Source organism: Pan troglodytes, chromosome 13 (genome assembly GCF_028858775.2).
Source record: "Pan troglodytes isolate AG18354 chromosome 13, NHGRI_mPanTro3-v2.0_pri, whole genome shotgun sequence".
NCBI lineage: Eukaryota > Metazoa > Chordata > Mammalia > Primates > Hominidae > Pan > Pan troglodytes.
The window spans coordinates 100,091,364-100,106,187 of record NC_072411.2 but is presented as its reverse complement, the minus strand read 5'-3'; the positions used below and the strand labels follow the sequence as shown (position 1 = coordinate 100,106,187).

Below are 14,824 nucleotides of genomic sequence, written 5' to 3'. Positions count from 1 at the left end.
TATCTTTGACTGAATCCAATTTTAATTTAAATGGATTTCAATAAGCAAAACTAAATCGGGGAACTATAGACATAACTACAACTCTTTCCCATCCTGAGGCTGAATATATACTGGTTATAACACTGATATAACAGAATGTATTTAAGCCAACCATTATGTCTGGCTTAACTGTAATACTTACTAGTGTATTCATTCCATTGCAAGCATGATTAGACAGCAATTAGCTCTTTTTTGCTAGATTCCTGCTCACTCTAGCACAATCAACTGCTCTCCAAATCACCCCCAACTGACTTAGTAAAAGATTAAATAACCCTTGACTTATGTTCTCTAGATTGTTTTGATTTCCTTTTTTTAACAACAAATTAAAAAAAATTGTTCTTACCATAGTAAAGTTTTAACTTTTATGTTAATGTTAAATAAGGTAGCACAGAAGTCACCTTTGGAGAATGCTTTGGGCTTATTTCTTACATTTGCAACCTCCTGTAGCTATTCCACTTCAGAATGATATATTTAAGATATTACCCAAATATTTTTCATAACAACTTAAAATAATGGAAATGATCAAATATATTAGGAAAATACTTCCTGACTGCATGAAAAATTAGAAAGGTGAGAACACTGAAAAGGAAAAGCTCAGCCATCTAAAGAAGAAAGTATATAAAGTCAGATAATATTTTTCTTTCAAATGTATTTGCAAATAAAATTCTGCTGAGTACCAGATGGAAGAGGTGGTAGAAGAAGTGTGTTATAAGTCACTGTGAAAAGTCTATCATAGGACTAAATGATCTAAGACTCCAGCTAAGGACATAAAATACCATGTGGTCAACTCTCTGAACACTGCGTGTGACTACTCCTTCCCTTTTTAGGTGTAAGTCCTCCTTTCCCATCAGGGTTGCCCATTCCTCAAGGACAGAAGTTTTGCTTCATACTATTTCTTTCTCTAGCACCTTGCACACTGCCTTGCACATAGTAGGCATCCAAAATATGCTTCTTTAGTTGACTAATTAAAAGCCTAAAGACATATACAAAATGGCATATCAAATGAGAAAATGTTATTTTACAAGTGGCAAATACATGTGTTCCTACACATTTTCCTATTTCTCTTGAGTTACAGAACTGTCATTCGTTCTATCATGACTATCTGTGCTGATTGTGTCTCTACTTATTCATCTTTGGTTACACAGAATAAAACGTAGAAATGTGACTAGAGTAAAACATTAGGGCTGGAGCTAAATCTACATGCATAAAAACACGATTGCAGAATGAAAAAAGTCAAACCCATTCAAACAAACTAGTTTTGATAGTGCCCTACTAAAATTACAAAATGTTTTCCAATGTAATCCCCTGCTATTACAACTCCATGTTAAATGATGAGTAACATATTCACATTCCCAATAGTAGGCTCCTAGGGCTGGGTAGTACCTCACCAGGTTACATCTCCTGCTAGTAAGCTGCTGAAGCACAAGATCTGCTGAACCTTCCACAGCATTTAACACAGTGGCTTGCACATTAAAAGGAGTTCAGAAAATGTTTATCAAATTAAACATCTCTATTTTCTGGCTATAACACTAAGTAACTCTTTCTGTAACCAATTTTTACTCTTAACAACCCCCAAATTAAGATGAATCCTAAATGAAAAAAAGTCATATTACTTTTATTTGCAGAATATAATTATACGACATTATCAGCCTTAAAAGACGATGACTCTGTGACTATACTACCTACTTCAGTGGGATATTTTTCCAGAGAAAGTAAAAATCCAGAGTGGGGAAGTGATGCTTGCTCTTTCAGAGACCTGAGCCAAAAAAGAAGAAGAATCACAGTAAAATAAATGGAAGAGTCACTTAGAAATGGTCTTCTGATTTCAAATTAAGCTCCAGGGACAGTTTCCGGAAAACTTTCCTGATGAGCAGAGGGCCACTGAAATGGCACTGCAGTGAACAATCCAATGCCAACAGCTCTTCTCTTTGTGTATTTAGCCTGCGAAAGAGGCATCCATTCTACCTTCGACTTTTAGAGCCTTTTCTACTTGCCAGAGTTATTGACTGATAGTGCTCCCAGTTCCCTCTAGTGCTGTTTTAGAAGCTGTACACTTCCCACCTCCAGCCGTGACACGTTTTATATCAGCAAAGTCATCTCTGCTTCAGTTGCACAAAATATTAGATAGGCATTTACATGGCAACATCCTGTTGAGAGTATTAATGGTAATAGTAAACAGGGCTGCCCGTAAGCAAATTGCAATTCTTTGAGCAACCCCACCTTCACCTTACCCAGACATCGTGAGCACTCTGTCATTACCATCTCTCACTTTTCCCAGGTTAAAACCTGCTTGTAGAACAGGATCTGCTAAATTTACTCGAAGGTAAGAATGAATTACTGATAACCCAGTGTGTTATTACTCACAGGGATGTTGCTGCATTTTAAAAAAGATAAAACGTCTTAACCCTAGGGAACTGGTTGTAATTTTGAAATTTCAAGTCCCAGGAAGCAGACAGAAAACGTATACTTTAAGTAAGATGTGCTAAGACAGGGGAGAGTGTGCCTTCCCTTTCTTCTGAAATTCTGCCATGTCAATAGGCCCATTTTGCTACAAATACATTTGATTTTTGATTTCTTGATACCAACACAGTTGCTATAATGGAATTATAATTGCAAGACCAATTTAAAAGGACTTTTAAGGCTGGGCACGGTGGCTCACACCTGTAATCCCAGCACTTTGGGAGGCCAAGGTGGGCAGATCACGAGGTCAGGAGATCAAGACCATCCTGGCTAACATGGTAAAACCCTGTCTCTACTAAAAATACAAAAAATTAGCTGGGCGTGGTGGTGGGTGTTTGTTGTCCCAGCTACTGGGGAGGCTGAGGCAGGAGAATGGCATGAACCCAGGAGGTGGAGCTTGCAGTGAACTGAGATCGCGCCACTGTACTCCAGTCTGGGCGACAGAGCGAGACTCCGTTTCCAAAACAAAAAAAGAGAGAGAGAAAAAATGACTTTCAAGACTGAATTTTAAAACCCTCAGGAGGAAATATTTTCAAATATTTAATGACTAATAAATAGTGGGATTTGTTTATTTATTTATTTATAGTGGGTAATAAATATGGAAAGCTAAATTTAGGGGAAAAAATCTGTGCAGATGAACTCCGGGTCAGTGTTTTCTAGAATATTTTATTTTATTTTCCCTTGATAATAGTATAATTTGATGCACTCAAGTTTGCTTTCAACAAATGTAGGCTACCAAGTTGCCTGATTTATTTCTTTCCATACTGAAAAAAGAAAACATTTGTATCTGTTCAGGAAAGATTTCAGGTTGTTTTTTATTCTAAACATATTCTGCATTTTTTAGTGGTAACAATTTTTCCTCTTGGATGGCATCTATGCAGTTCATTACCATTTTCGAGAAATCCAAACATTTAAGCAACTTAAGTCTAAATTGAACCCAAGCTGTTCATTTTGGAATACCTTCTCCCCACACCAACCACACCACTAGGCAATAAATCTTGGATTTGCTTTTTTCCCTTATTCATCCAAATCAGTTTTTATTAATAGTCTGTGGTAGGTTGGGGGGGTGGTTAGACTGTATTTTTATGAGAAGTTTCGAGTTTGCATAAAAAGTAAATGGAAAGTACAGAGTCCTCACCCTCTAACTCTACCCCCACCTCCCAGTTTTCCCTACTGTTTACATTTTGCATTAGTGTGGTATATTTACTACAATTGACAAGCCACTATTGATACATTCTTATTAGCTAAAGTCCATAGTTGACATTAGGGTTGACTCTTTGTGTTGTACATTCTATAGGTTGTTGACTAGTGTATAATGACATGTATCTGCCATTACAGTTTCATACAGAATAGTTCCACTGCCTTAAAAATCCTTTGTGCTCCACCAGTTCATCCCTCCCTGACCCACTCAAAGACCCTGGCAAATAATAATCTTTTTACTGTCTCCATAGTTTTGCCTTACTCTGTAAGTTTTTTAGCCAAATATAAGATAGGGAACAATTCAGCAAGGGTGGTGTCAGAGAGGTAAAATCAAGGGGATTTAATAATTTATCATCAAACATGTTCAATTATAGGATGGAAACTACACGATTTTCACCAACAATAGATGCTTTTATTTATTGTTTTTACTCAGTGAACATTACCTGATAACGTGCTATGTGCCAACATTGTTTTGGGTGCCAGAGGTGACAGTAATAAATATACAGATAGGATCTAACCTCATGGAGTTTACATTCAAATTGAGGAGTAAAAGAGGACAGAAATTAAAAAGTTCAAGCAAAGTATTTTTCCATACTGCTAAGCAGGAAGATGGAAATAAAACATGGCTATGTGACAAAGGGACGGATGGGGAGAGTAGTTAGGGAAGGCTTTTCTGAGAAAATGACATTTGAGCTAAGAATTAAGAGATAAGGAGGAATAAATTATGGTGTTCCATTGCACAGTAGTGACTATAGTTAACAATAATATATTGCATATTTCCAAATAGCTAGAAGAGGTGGTGTCGGTGGTATAGTGGTAAGTACTGCTGCCTTGCAAAATAGCCAGAAGAGAGGATTTTAAACGTTCTCACCACTAAGAAATAAATGTTTGAGGTGATGGATATGCTAATTACTCTAATTTGATCATTACACATTGTATACATGTACGGAAAAATTACACCATACCCCATAAATATGTGCAAAGAAAGCCAGTGTGGCTGGAAGAAAGTGAGCAAAATAGAGGGTGTGAGAATGGGGCTGGAGAAGCAGATGAGACTGGAGAGGCAGGTGAGGTTAGGGAAGGCAGGTGAAGCTGGAGAGGCAGGTAGGCTAGAAAAGGCAGATGAGACTGGAGATGCAGGTGAGACTGGGACAAGCTGGTGAGGTTGGGAGAGGCAAATGGGGCTGGGGAAGCAGGTGAGAGAGGCAGGTGAGGCTGGACTGGCAGGTGAGGTTGGGAGAGGCAGTAAAACTAAAGAGGCAGGTGAGGTTGGGAGAAGCAGGTAAGGCTGGAGATGCAGGTGCAGTTGGGAGCGGCAGGTAAAACTAAAGAGGCAGGGGAGGCTGGAGAGGCAGGTGAGGTTGGGAGAGGCAGGTGAGGCTGGAGAGACGGGTGAGGTTGTGAGAGGCGGATGAGGTTGGGAGATGTAGTGAGATTGGGCAAGGATGGAGAGGCAGGTGAGGTAGACAAGCAGGGGCAAATCATAAATGACCTTGTAAAGCCACAGTCAGGAGTTTCCGTTTTATTTTAATGGAACCCACTGGAGGATTTTAAGCAGGAAAGTGACTTGATTTGATCTATGTTTTTATTTTATTTTATTTTATTTTTTATTTGAGATTGCATCTTGCTCTGTCACCCAGGCTGGAGTGCGATGGCGCAGTCTCGGCTCACTGCAACCTCCGCCTCCCAGGTTCAAGCGATTCTCCTGCCTCAGCCTCCCAAGTAGCTGGGATTACAGGCGGGTGCCACCATGCCTGGCTAATTTTTGTATTTTTAGTAGAGACGGGGTTTCACTATGTTGGCCAGGCTGGTCTCAAACTCCTGACTTCAGGTGATCCACCCGCCTTGGCCTCCTAAAGTCCTGGGATTGCAAGTGTAATCCAGCCCCTTGATCTATGTTTTAAAATGTTCACTCCAGATCTGAAGAGATCTTAGAAGACCTATTTAAAATTAATACACAGTAATACACTAAGAGCATTAAAGATGCCAACCAATACAATGCAAATCCTAGAAAGTAAAAATGGTGTTTTAATTTCAAGGCCAATATCATCATTACATGTATCTGTCCCTACCCACCCCATCCCCCAAAATAAATACTCAACAGAGATGTCAATGGTGTTTTTAATCACTTTTGAATTCTACCAAGTTTACCATGTGGTATAAGGATATTTACACTCAATTCCCTCCCAAAATGGTTTTCCATAGAGAACTGTACATGAAAGACTTCATTATAAGTATTTCTGCTTCCACCGTAGCCTTTTATTTTAATCTTTGGAAACCATGCTCTGCCTGCAATTACAATTTGCATTTTAATAATACAGATGAGAAAAGGCTAATATTTCAGTCTTGGCTTCAGCAGATAAAACAAAAAATAAGACACTATCAGACACTCGGGGGTGTGAAATGGAAATTGCCCAGCCCCAGACCAGGTATCCTTCTGCTTATTACAGGCCAGCTTCAGGGACCTCCCTGGCCATGAATGATTTCTTTTTCTTAGCTTAAAAGAGAAGTGGAGGAATAAGTGATTTCTACTGTCTGTCTCTATGGCAACTAGTACCCTAATTTCACCTCTTAGATGGCAATTATACCTATTCACTGAATAGCTTTCAGTCCTCATTTTTATGATGAAAAAATTGATTTCATGAAAAATGAGATACAGGTAATAGGTAAACTTTCCCCCTAGCAACCATGAAGTACATTTTATAACAGGTATGGTCATTCATAAGCAGAACATGCCCTGTGGAAATTTTTCTTTTTCATTCGTAGAATGTTTATCTTCAATATCTTTCTTCTACTTGTTTTTTAATGATAAAATCTTCATCTTTTCTTCCTTAAGGTTTATTTTATGCAATTATAAAATTAGTTGGGTTCATTATAAAGAGTTTGGTGAATATAGAAAAAATACAGAAAAGCATAAATAAGAAAATAAAATTCACTCTTATATAAAAACATTCACTATTAATAACCTGCTAGCAACTTAGGGGCATATTCATAGAAATGTAATTTAAATCCTATCTCCCATTTTATTGTAATCAAATTTTCTACAAAACATTGTAAGGACTTCTCCATACCATTAAATATTCTTCTAACACATGATTTTAATATCTTCAAAGGAATCTATAACATAGATTATTATATTTCACTTAGCTAATCTTTCTATGTTGAATTATTAACATAAATGTTTATGCTTCTCTCTACCGGCTTAGAATAAATCCAAGAAAAGGAACTCTATAGATCAAACTCGTAAGCATTTTAAATTGTATTGCCAATTGTTTCTCCAAGAAATACTATATCAATTTATTTTTCCACTAGAAGTAGATGAATGAGAGTATCCATTTCCTTAAATTCTTGATCAGAGGTACTATTTTTAAAGAGAAAAAACATGTCAATTTAATGGTGAGGGGAATATCTTACTATATTTTCTTAATTTCTAATTAAAAACTTATTTTAAAGTTAAATGTTTTTAATTTTTCATTGTTATTGGGTGGGGGGTAAGTGAATTGCCTATTCACCTCTGTAGCAGACTATTGGTTGTCCCTTAATATCCATTCTCCCCTTATTTCCTAGTAACAGAAGAGACAACATTTAGCATATAGCCCCTTGAAATGATATTTTCCATTCTCCTTTGCAACTAAATGTGGCTATATGTCAACTCCAGGCTGATGAAATAAAAGCAAACATGATCTATTCTATTCCAGAGAAACGTCCTTAAAGGAAGAAGCTATGTCTTACATCTTTTCATCACTCCTGATGGTTGGAATGCAGATATTATGGCTGGAGCTCAGCACCCATTTTGGACCATGAGGATAAGGGGTACATTCTAGGAATTAGCTGAAAAATATCGATTCCATATAAATTTTGTCTCAACCATCATAAGGCAGCACTGAGACATGTTTACTTCCCATAGGTATATAATTAAATGGTTATATTGCACTCTAAAGTCATTTAGATGATGAGTGTACATATTTTTGAGGGTTTTTTAATAATTCATTCCTTGCTAAAGCAGAGTTTTCCACTTATAACCTGTGCAGCTCCAGGTTCAAATCATTTTCTCAGAGTTTTCCACTGAGACTTAGCAGAAGCTGAATGGGCCGGCTCTGCATGCTACCTCCAATCCATGTTTCAAAGGTAGTCACCCTGTGTTATTCATTGGAGTTCCACAGAGGAGTCCCTGCTATTTGTGATTTCACACACACACACACATAAAAAAATATGGAGTCGCAATTTCCTACCAGATCATAAGCAGTCAGCATCTTTTTCTGCACATCTGGAATTGCACCCAGAGGCTCCAGGTAAGGAAAGCTGTCTTTCATCACAAGTGAGACTGAAGGAGTATTGTCACTGGTGATGAGCCGAGATGACAGAGTTAACAGGCACTGCTTCAGACTGGCAATTGGAGGGAGTCCACATAGTTCCTTAATAGACACGATTGCGTTCTGTGAAAAAGAAAACATGGAATCACACTTCTGACCACCTGACACATCACCACCAGCACTCCCAGGTTTACAGAAAAGTACATTCATTTTTAAAAGATAATAGAGGGCTAATTCATGACTATACTTCATCTTGCTCAATTTTTAGCAATCACCACAAACATCCCATGAAAGCAAAGCAGAGTAGGACACAAGGCTATGCAGTGCTTTTCAAAGCAGACCACTGGGATAGTCACACAACTAAGTACTGGCTGATCATGAATGTCATGTTTGATTTGTATCATGGTGATCAGGAAAACAGAATGGCAGGGGTTGTATACTGGAGTGCATTTCGCTTGGGCTTTTTTCCTCAAGGTAGCAGGATGCTACTGCTCACCACCCTCCATCTGACTAATCAATGGCATTCCTTTGTCACTTCATCAGAAAGGCACCTGACAGACACACACACTGAAAGCACATTTCATGTAGAGCTACATTTGTCCATGTTACAGTCTTTTCAAAAAATTCATTTGAAATAGAAATTATGACTATTTTACATTTCACCCACAGTGAACAGTACCTAACTTATTAGGTGTCTCATGAATTTCACGACAATGATCACCTTCATTTTTCTTCTGATTAGACTCCAAATAATCCTTAACCCCAAAGACTTTATGTTAAGATAATATGAACTATCAATGCTACCTGGATACACTTTATCTATAACACTTTTATGTATTTTAAATACATAATATAAAATATGCAAAGTACATATTTCAAGATTATATAAAATATGTAAAGTCTAATCTATAAAGTTAAGTGCAGAAATGGTTTATAACTAATCTAACATAGGGATTTATAATAGTACTAGAATTATGTCAGAAAAAGTTACATAGAATATGCTGATATTTGGACTCTTTTTTAAATGGTGGCTAAGGCAACCTACCACAAGTATTTAACTGTGCCATGGGTTTGTGGTTCTGCACATGAATGATAATGGTAATGGATTTTGGTATTAGGCAATCCTGGATTTATTTTCTTTAATTTTTAACTTTTGCAGGTACATAGTAGGTATATATATTTATAACGTACATGAAAAGTCTTGATACAAGCATGCAATATGAAATAAGCACATCATGAAGAATGGGGTATGCATCATCTCAAGCATTTATCCACTGAGTTGCAAACAATCCGATTAGACTCTTTAAGTTACTCTAAAATGTACAGTTATTATTAACTATAGTCACCCTGTTGTTCTATTAAATACTGGCAGTCCTGGATTTAAAGGCTAACATTGCTATTTGTTAACTTGCAATACTTAGGAAATGCATTAACCTTTTCAAATTTATTATCTATCTTGAAAACAGGGATTTTTGGTGAGGATTATTATGAACACATCAGCTAAAGAAATAAGTGAATTGAATAATATCCACTTTGCACATTGCAGGTACTCGGTGAATATCTGTTATTGTTTGCATCTCAATAACACTAGCCTAATAAGTATATTAAGTAATTTTTTTTAAGTTTACCACTGTCTCAGATTATAAGCATTAATGAAGGAAAGAAAACTTAATATTGAATTTCTAAATGTTCAGGCTAGTCAATTTCCATATACCCCAATTTTACTCTAATAATAATTTTGCGATAAGTGTAACTTTTTCTTACCTTATATGGAGAATATTGATGATCAGAGACCTGAAATAATTTGTTCAAGATCGCACAGGGATAGATTTGATCAAGAACCCATGTTCTTTCAATTAAACCACATTTCTAAGACAAGGTTAAATATTTTTCAACCAGTTTGAGTGCCAATTTTTTTTTGTTTAGTTTTACTTGTTCTTGTGGGGAGTAATTTATTATTGTTGTCATTATACATAATTTAAAACTAAAAAGTAACCTAATAGACATTATGCTTGTTTTATATCACTTCAAATTCTCTTTCATGGTCATATATGCAAATATGTTATATATACACTGGTAATTAGTATGTGTATGTTTGTATAAATTTTTTATATATTACACACATATATTGTATATTCTACTTTGTTCCCATTGTTTCAGATGCACATTTCCATATATTGATTCAGTTTTGTACTAAGGATATTTAATATACAGCATTTTGCTACATCTTAGTTCAGTCCAAACTTAACATAGCATTCACAGTTAGAAACATAAAATATATCTGTTTTATCACAGACAATACTGAACTTAGTTCAATGGTACACAGGTTTACACATCTTTCTTTCTTTTTATTTTGAGACAGGGTCTTGTTCTGTTGTTGCCCAGACTGGAGTGCACTGGTACAATCACAGCACACTGCATCATTGACCTCCCAGGCTCAAGTAATCCTCCCACGTCAGCCTCCTGGGTAGCTGGGACTACATGTGCTCGCCACCACATCTGGCTAACTTTCATGTTTTTTAGAAATACAGGGTTTCACCATGTTTCCCAAGCTGGCCTCGAACTCCTGGCCTCAAGTGATCCACCTGCCTCAGCCTCCCAAAGTGCTGGGATTACAGGAATGAGTCACCACACCCAGACTTAAACAATCTTTCTGATAAATTTTTGCAAATCAGATTATTAATAAAACATTATACGGGTAGGAATAAGCAGGGATAGGGAAGGAGAGTGTGAGATGTTTCTCCTACCTGCATATTTTCTCTCATATCTATGGCTTCTCGTAATGGATGAACCGCTATTTTAAAGATGTCATCAATGGTTTTAAGACCGATATTCCTGAGCATGGTATATTCCCGAACTTTCTTCCCCATTCTCACTGAAAGACTGCGCTTCTGTGCCTTTCCTCCTCCACTTCGATTAGTTATTGCTATGTGGACAAAAAGGGTTACGTGCTCCATGATGTCACCCACAAAAGAACGCAGGGGAACATGCCGATATCCAGGCTGCAAACATTCAAATGGTATCGTATATTGCCCTATAAACTCATCCCCAATGTAGTCATCATCCAGAACAACAAAACGGATCATGGCCAGCTCAGGTAGGTTTACTTGGAACTCAAAAGTTTCATCAAAAATAGGATTATCACTGTTTTGCTGTACAGTTTTAGTTCTTTGTTCCGAACAATCCGCTGGAATTCCGTGTATCTCTATACAAACATAGGGATCTATGACATCCCCTTTGGCACAAGCTCCCTTGGGCTTTGGGAAATTCTGACCACTGATGATCTTGATATGAAGAGCTAGAGGAGACACCCCAGGTAGAATGCCCTTTGTATTTGCGCTGAAGTAAGAAACTTCATCTCGCATTATAGACGGCCTTAGAACATAACCACATCCCCCGTTTTGAAGAAACCAGCCCGTGTGAAGGTCCATCATTGGACCCGGAGTCTGAAAATTCATTGCTACAATCTGACAGCCACAATTCCAAAAGTCCTGTGGATTCAAGTTACTGGAATCGATCCTCATGGCACTTGGATAGATTCTTGATAAGAACTTCTTATTATAATTAACAAAATCCTCTGGGTACTCATTTGCAATGCGGCTGGCCTCTGTTTCACTAAATGAACACATTTCCCAATAGTTTTGGCTTTTCATAGATAGTTCAAAATCCCTGTACTGAACAGATTTACAAATAGACACCAAATCAGAGAGCTCCCTACAGAGTCGGATTTGCTTCTGCTCACCATTGTAATCTACCGACATCCTTCGAGACATTTCAGCTTCTTCATCTTCATCTGTTACTTCTCCTTCTAACACATCTGGATCAGAAGGCAACTTCTTTCCTTTCACAATGATCATTCTTTTTAATTTTTCTGGTGATGGGAGGTAGGATTCTGAGGGCAAAGGTGCTTCAGTATAGAGTTTATTGCCAAAGACCTTTTTCATCTGTTGAGCCATTACCTTCTGCTGCGGCAAGGAGCAGTGATTTCCCAAGCAAAGAATGAGTGGGTATTCAGAAGCAACAAAGGCAAATTTATTTATTACCTCTATGACACTTCGAAAGGAAACATGGGTTGTCATGTTATTTCGATTACAAAGGATTGGTTCATTATCTGAACCATCACTTACATCGAGTTCAACGCTTCGACAGCCCATTTTCAAAGCTCTAATGTACCCATTGATGTCAGCTGGCCCCCTGAACTGGTCTTCTATTAGATAGGTGTTATGAGAGGCATTGATATAGTAGTGAGATAATGGCTGGGTCATATCTTGGGCAACCTTCTTTTGCTCAGGATCAAAAATGTCACATTCTGATGACAATAAATACTGGGTAAAGCCATCAATTGCAAGAAACCCTTTTTGACGTCCCTCTTCAGAAAGTTCGTATCTCCTTATGATGTCTAAGCACATATCCTCGGTGATATGGGTGACTCCTTGCTCAGCTTCTAAAAAGAGCATGAGATCATTGGCATCCAAATATTCTTTGTTTTTAGATATCTGTACAAGTAAGAAATACACTTCTGGCCTGGTGCAAAGTTCACAAAAAGCTTCACAAAATTCCTCTTCGGTCACGCGGGTGGTTAGTTTTTCCTTGCTCTTCTGGATTTCTTTAAACTTTAACCTGATCTTGGCTTCCTTCAGAGTAGGGTTGAGTTGTTTTATTAACTCTACAGAGGTGTCTTCCAACATAATCCCATTCCCATCAACATCTGCTGCTTCAAACACTGTTTTCAACCACATGAACCGTGGTGTGTTCTGGTTGCCCTCCATAAAATCAAGAGGCTGCTTACTTCGAGAAACCAGGTACCGTAACCCAGACACCCAGATGTTTGCCACATCTGCTGAATTGGCAACTAGGTCCAGAGACTCATAGTTTTCCCCGTGGAGTATGGAAAAGGCACAGTCCTCACAGATCTGGTCAGCAAGGCCATTGTTTCTAAATGTTTCCGTGTTTTTCCCCAGTCTGATCTCTTTTATGGCAGAAATATCAAGCTTGGCTTTCTCGAGGTCTTTCTTTGAAGGTTCCCAGCGAAGAGCTTGAAGGTCTGTGTCCAGAGTGAAAAAACGGTTGTAAATGCGAGAATTTGGCCGGACTTTCTTCAACTCACAGCCAGCTTGCATGAAGCTGATGCAGTCATTTGCACTGCTAATTTTCTTTTCCGATGGCATGCTGCTGAAAGACACGGTTTTCTTTCTTCCACCACATTTTTGGTTTGAAGGATCCTGTAAAATAATTTGAAAAGAATGAATCAATTGCCTTTAGAAAACAGACAAATTCAGTAACACTCTATGAACTCCTCAAACTTCAATTCACATATTGTGATTATTTGAACAGAGGCTAGGCTAAAGTTTACCTTTTCACTGTTTCAGAAAAGAGAAATTGCTAAGAAAGCTGAAATTACAGGATTCAGGCAAAAACTTATTTTTCAAATGCCTATGTGGCCTTTGAAACAAAATCAAGTATTAAGTACAAATCACTCTGATTTGTTCATTAAAGCAGATTTCTTAAGAACCTCATGCTGGTGCCTCGACTACCTAGCTCAATTCCCAATAGATACGTAAAAGAAATAAAGCTGTATTTTTTTAAAGGTTTCCTCATTTATACTCTGCAACTTTTTAAAGAGGTTTTCTTAAAGTTGATTTAAATAAAAGGTTTTACCTTAACATACTTTGTATCACAAAGTGCTTAACTGAACAGCTTAACTAGAAATCACGTTTTTTTCCTGAAGCTATTTCAAGGTGTCTTGAAAGTTAAATTGAGAGCTAACAATAGCCAATCACTCTCATTTGAACAAATTTTCAAACTGAGGTAAACAATTTGATTTTAACATTATAGGAATTCACACCTGCATTTCAGTGCAATGTTATTAGCAGGCACAGCTTAAACCAAACAGAAATATGAATGGCTCTACTAACTTTTTAAGGTTCTTCCAATATAAGTTAAATTTCAAAGCCCTTTGCCAGAAGATTTACAGGGAACACTTGCACCTTGCAAATGCCGTTTCTGGAAGTGTCCTTGGATCTTAGTGTTACAGAATTCCAGTTTCCTCAGCCCATTTCACCCTTCCCTGACCAACAGGGCCAACAGATCATCAAACTCCATCCATTCAGAAGAGGGTATCTTAAGCAGGTTTATTATTTTTTGAGGCTGTTTCCTTCTTGATTGTATCTAGGCCTTCTCACCTATCGTCCTTCCTAAAATATAGTTCCAGTCCCCTGAATACTCATGAGATGATAGATTTCATTTCAGTCTTGGACCGTTCACTGTGTCTATCATTCCCAATTCATTTACACTGAATATCTGACTGATGCCACTTACACTGGGTATTTCTTTATACTAGTCTCTGTTCTGACCACAGACTCAATTAATGATGCTCCCAACCACATCCCAATTCACGTGATTGTCCCAGGAACAAATTTTCCAAAAGCGTCGTAATGCATGTTTACCATGCCCAATTTTATAGGGCATGCCAAAGAGTCAGCAAAATGTAGAGTGCAAAGTACCTTGTCCTTGGAGCAAAAATAACTTTTTTTTTTTTTGACAGAATCTCGCTCTGTTGCCCAGGCTGGAGTGCAGTGGCGTGATTTCAGTGCAATGCAACCTCCGCCTCCCGAGTTCAAGCGATTCTCCTGCCTCAGCCTCCCGAGTAGCTGGGATTACAGGAACGTGCCACCATGTTCTTGAGTTGTAATTATTCCACTCCCTAAATATATCACCTTGAGTGAGTCACTTAACCTCTCTCAATCTTAATTTCTGATAGGAATTAATAATCTTTTCATATAACATAGTGTCATTGTGAGACTGAAAAGAGA

At 37.7% G+C, this 14,824-nt stretch overlaps 1 protein-coding gene across 2 annotated transcripts in view; it reads right to left on the bottom strand.

The window, feature by feature from the left end:
* The window catches only part of PLCL1 (phospholipase C like 1 (inactive)), a 352,562-nt gene that overhangs the window by 56,911 nt on the left and 280,827 nt on the right, over positions 1 to 14,824 (bottom strand). For both annotated transcript variants that reach the window (XM_001169560.6, XM_054679198.2), the window contains 2 exons: positions 10,760 to 13,234; positions 7,932 to 8,135 (listed from right to left, as the gene is read on the bottom strand). In XM_001169560.6, the coding sequence (XP_001169560.1) occupies positions 7,932 to 8,135; positions 10,760 to 13,234 (2,679 nt within the window). The remainder of the gene's footprint in view (positions 1 to 7,931; positions 8,136 to 10,759; positions 13,235 to 14,824) is intronic.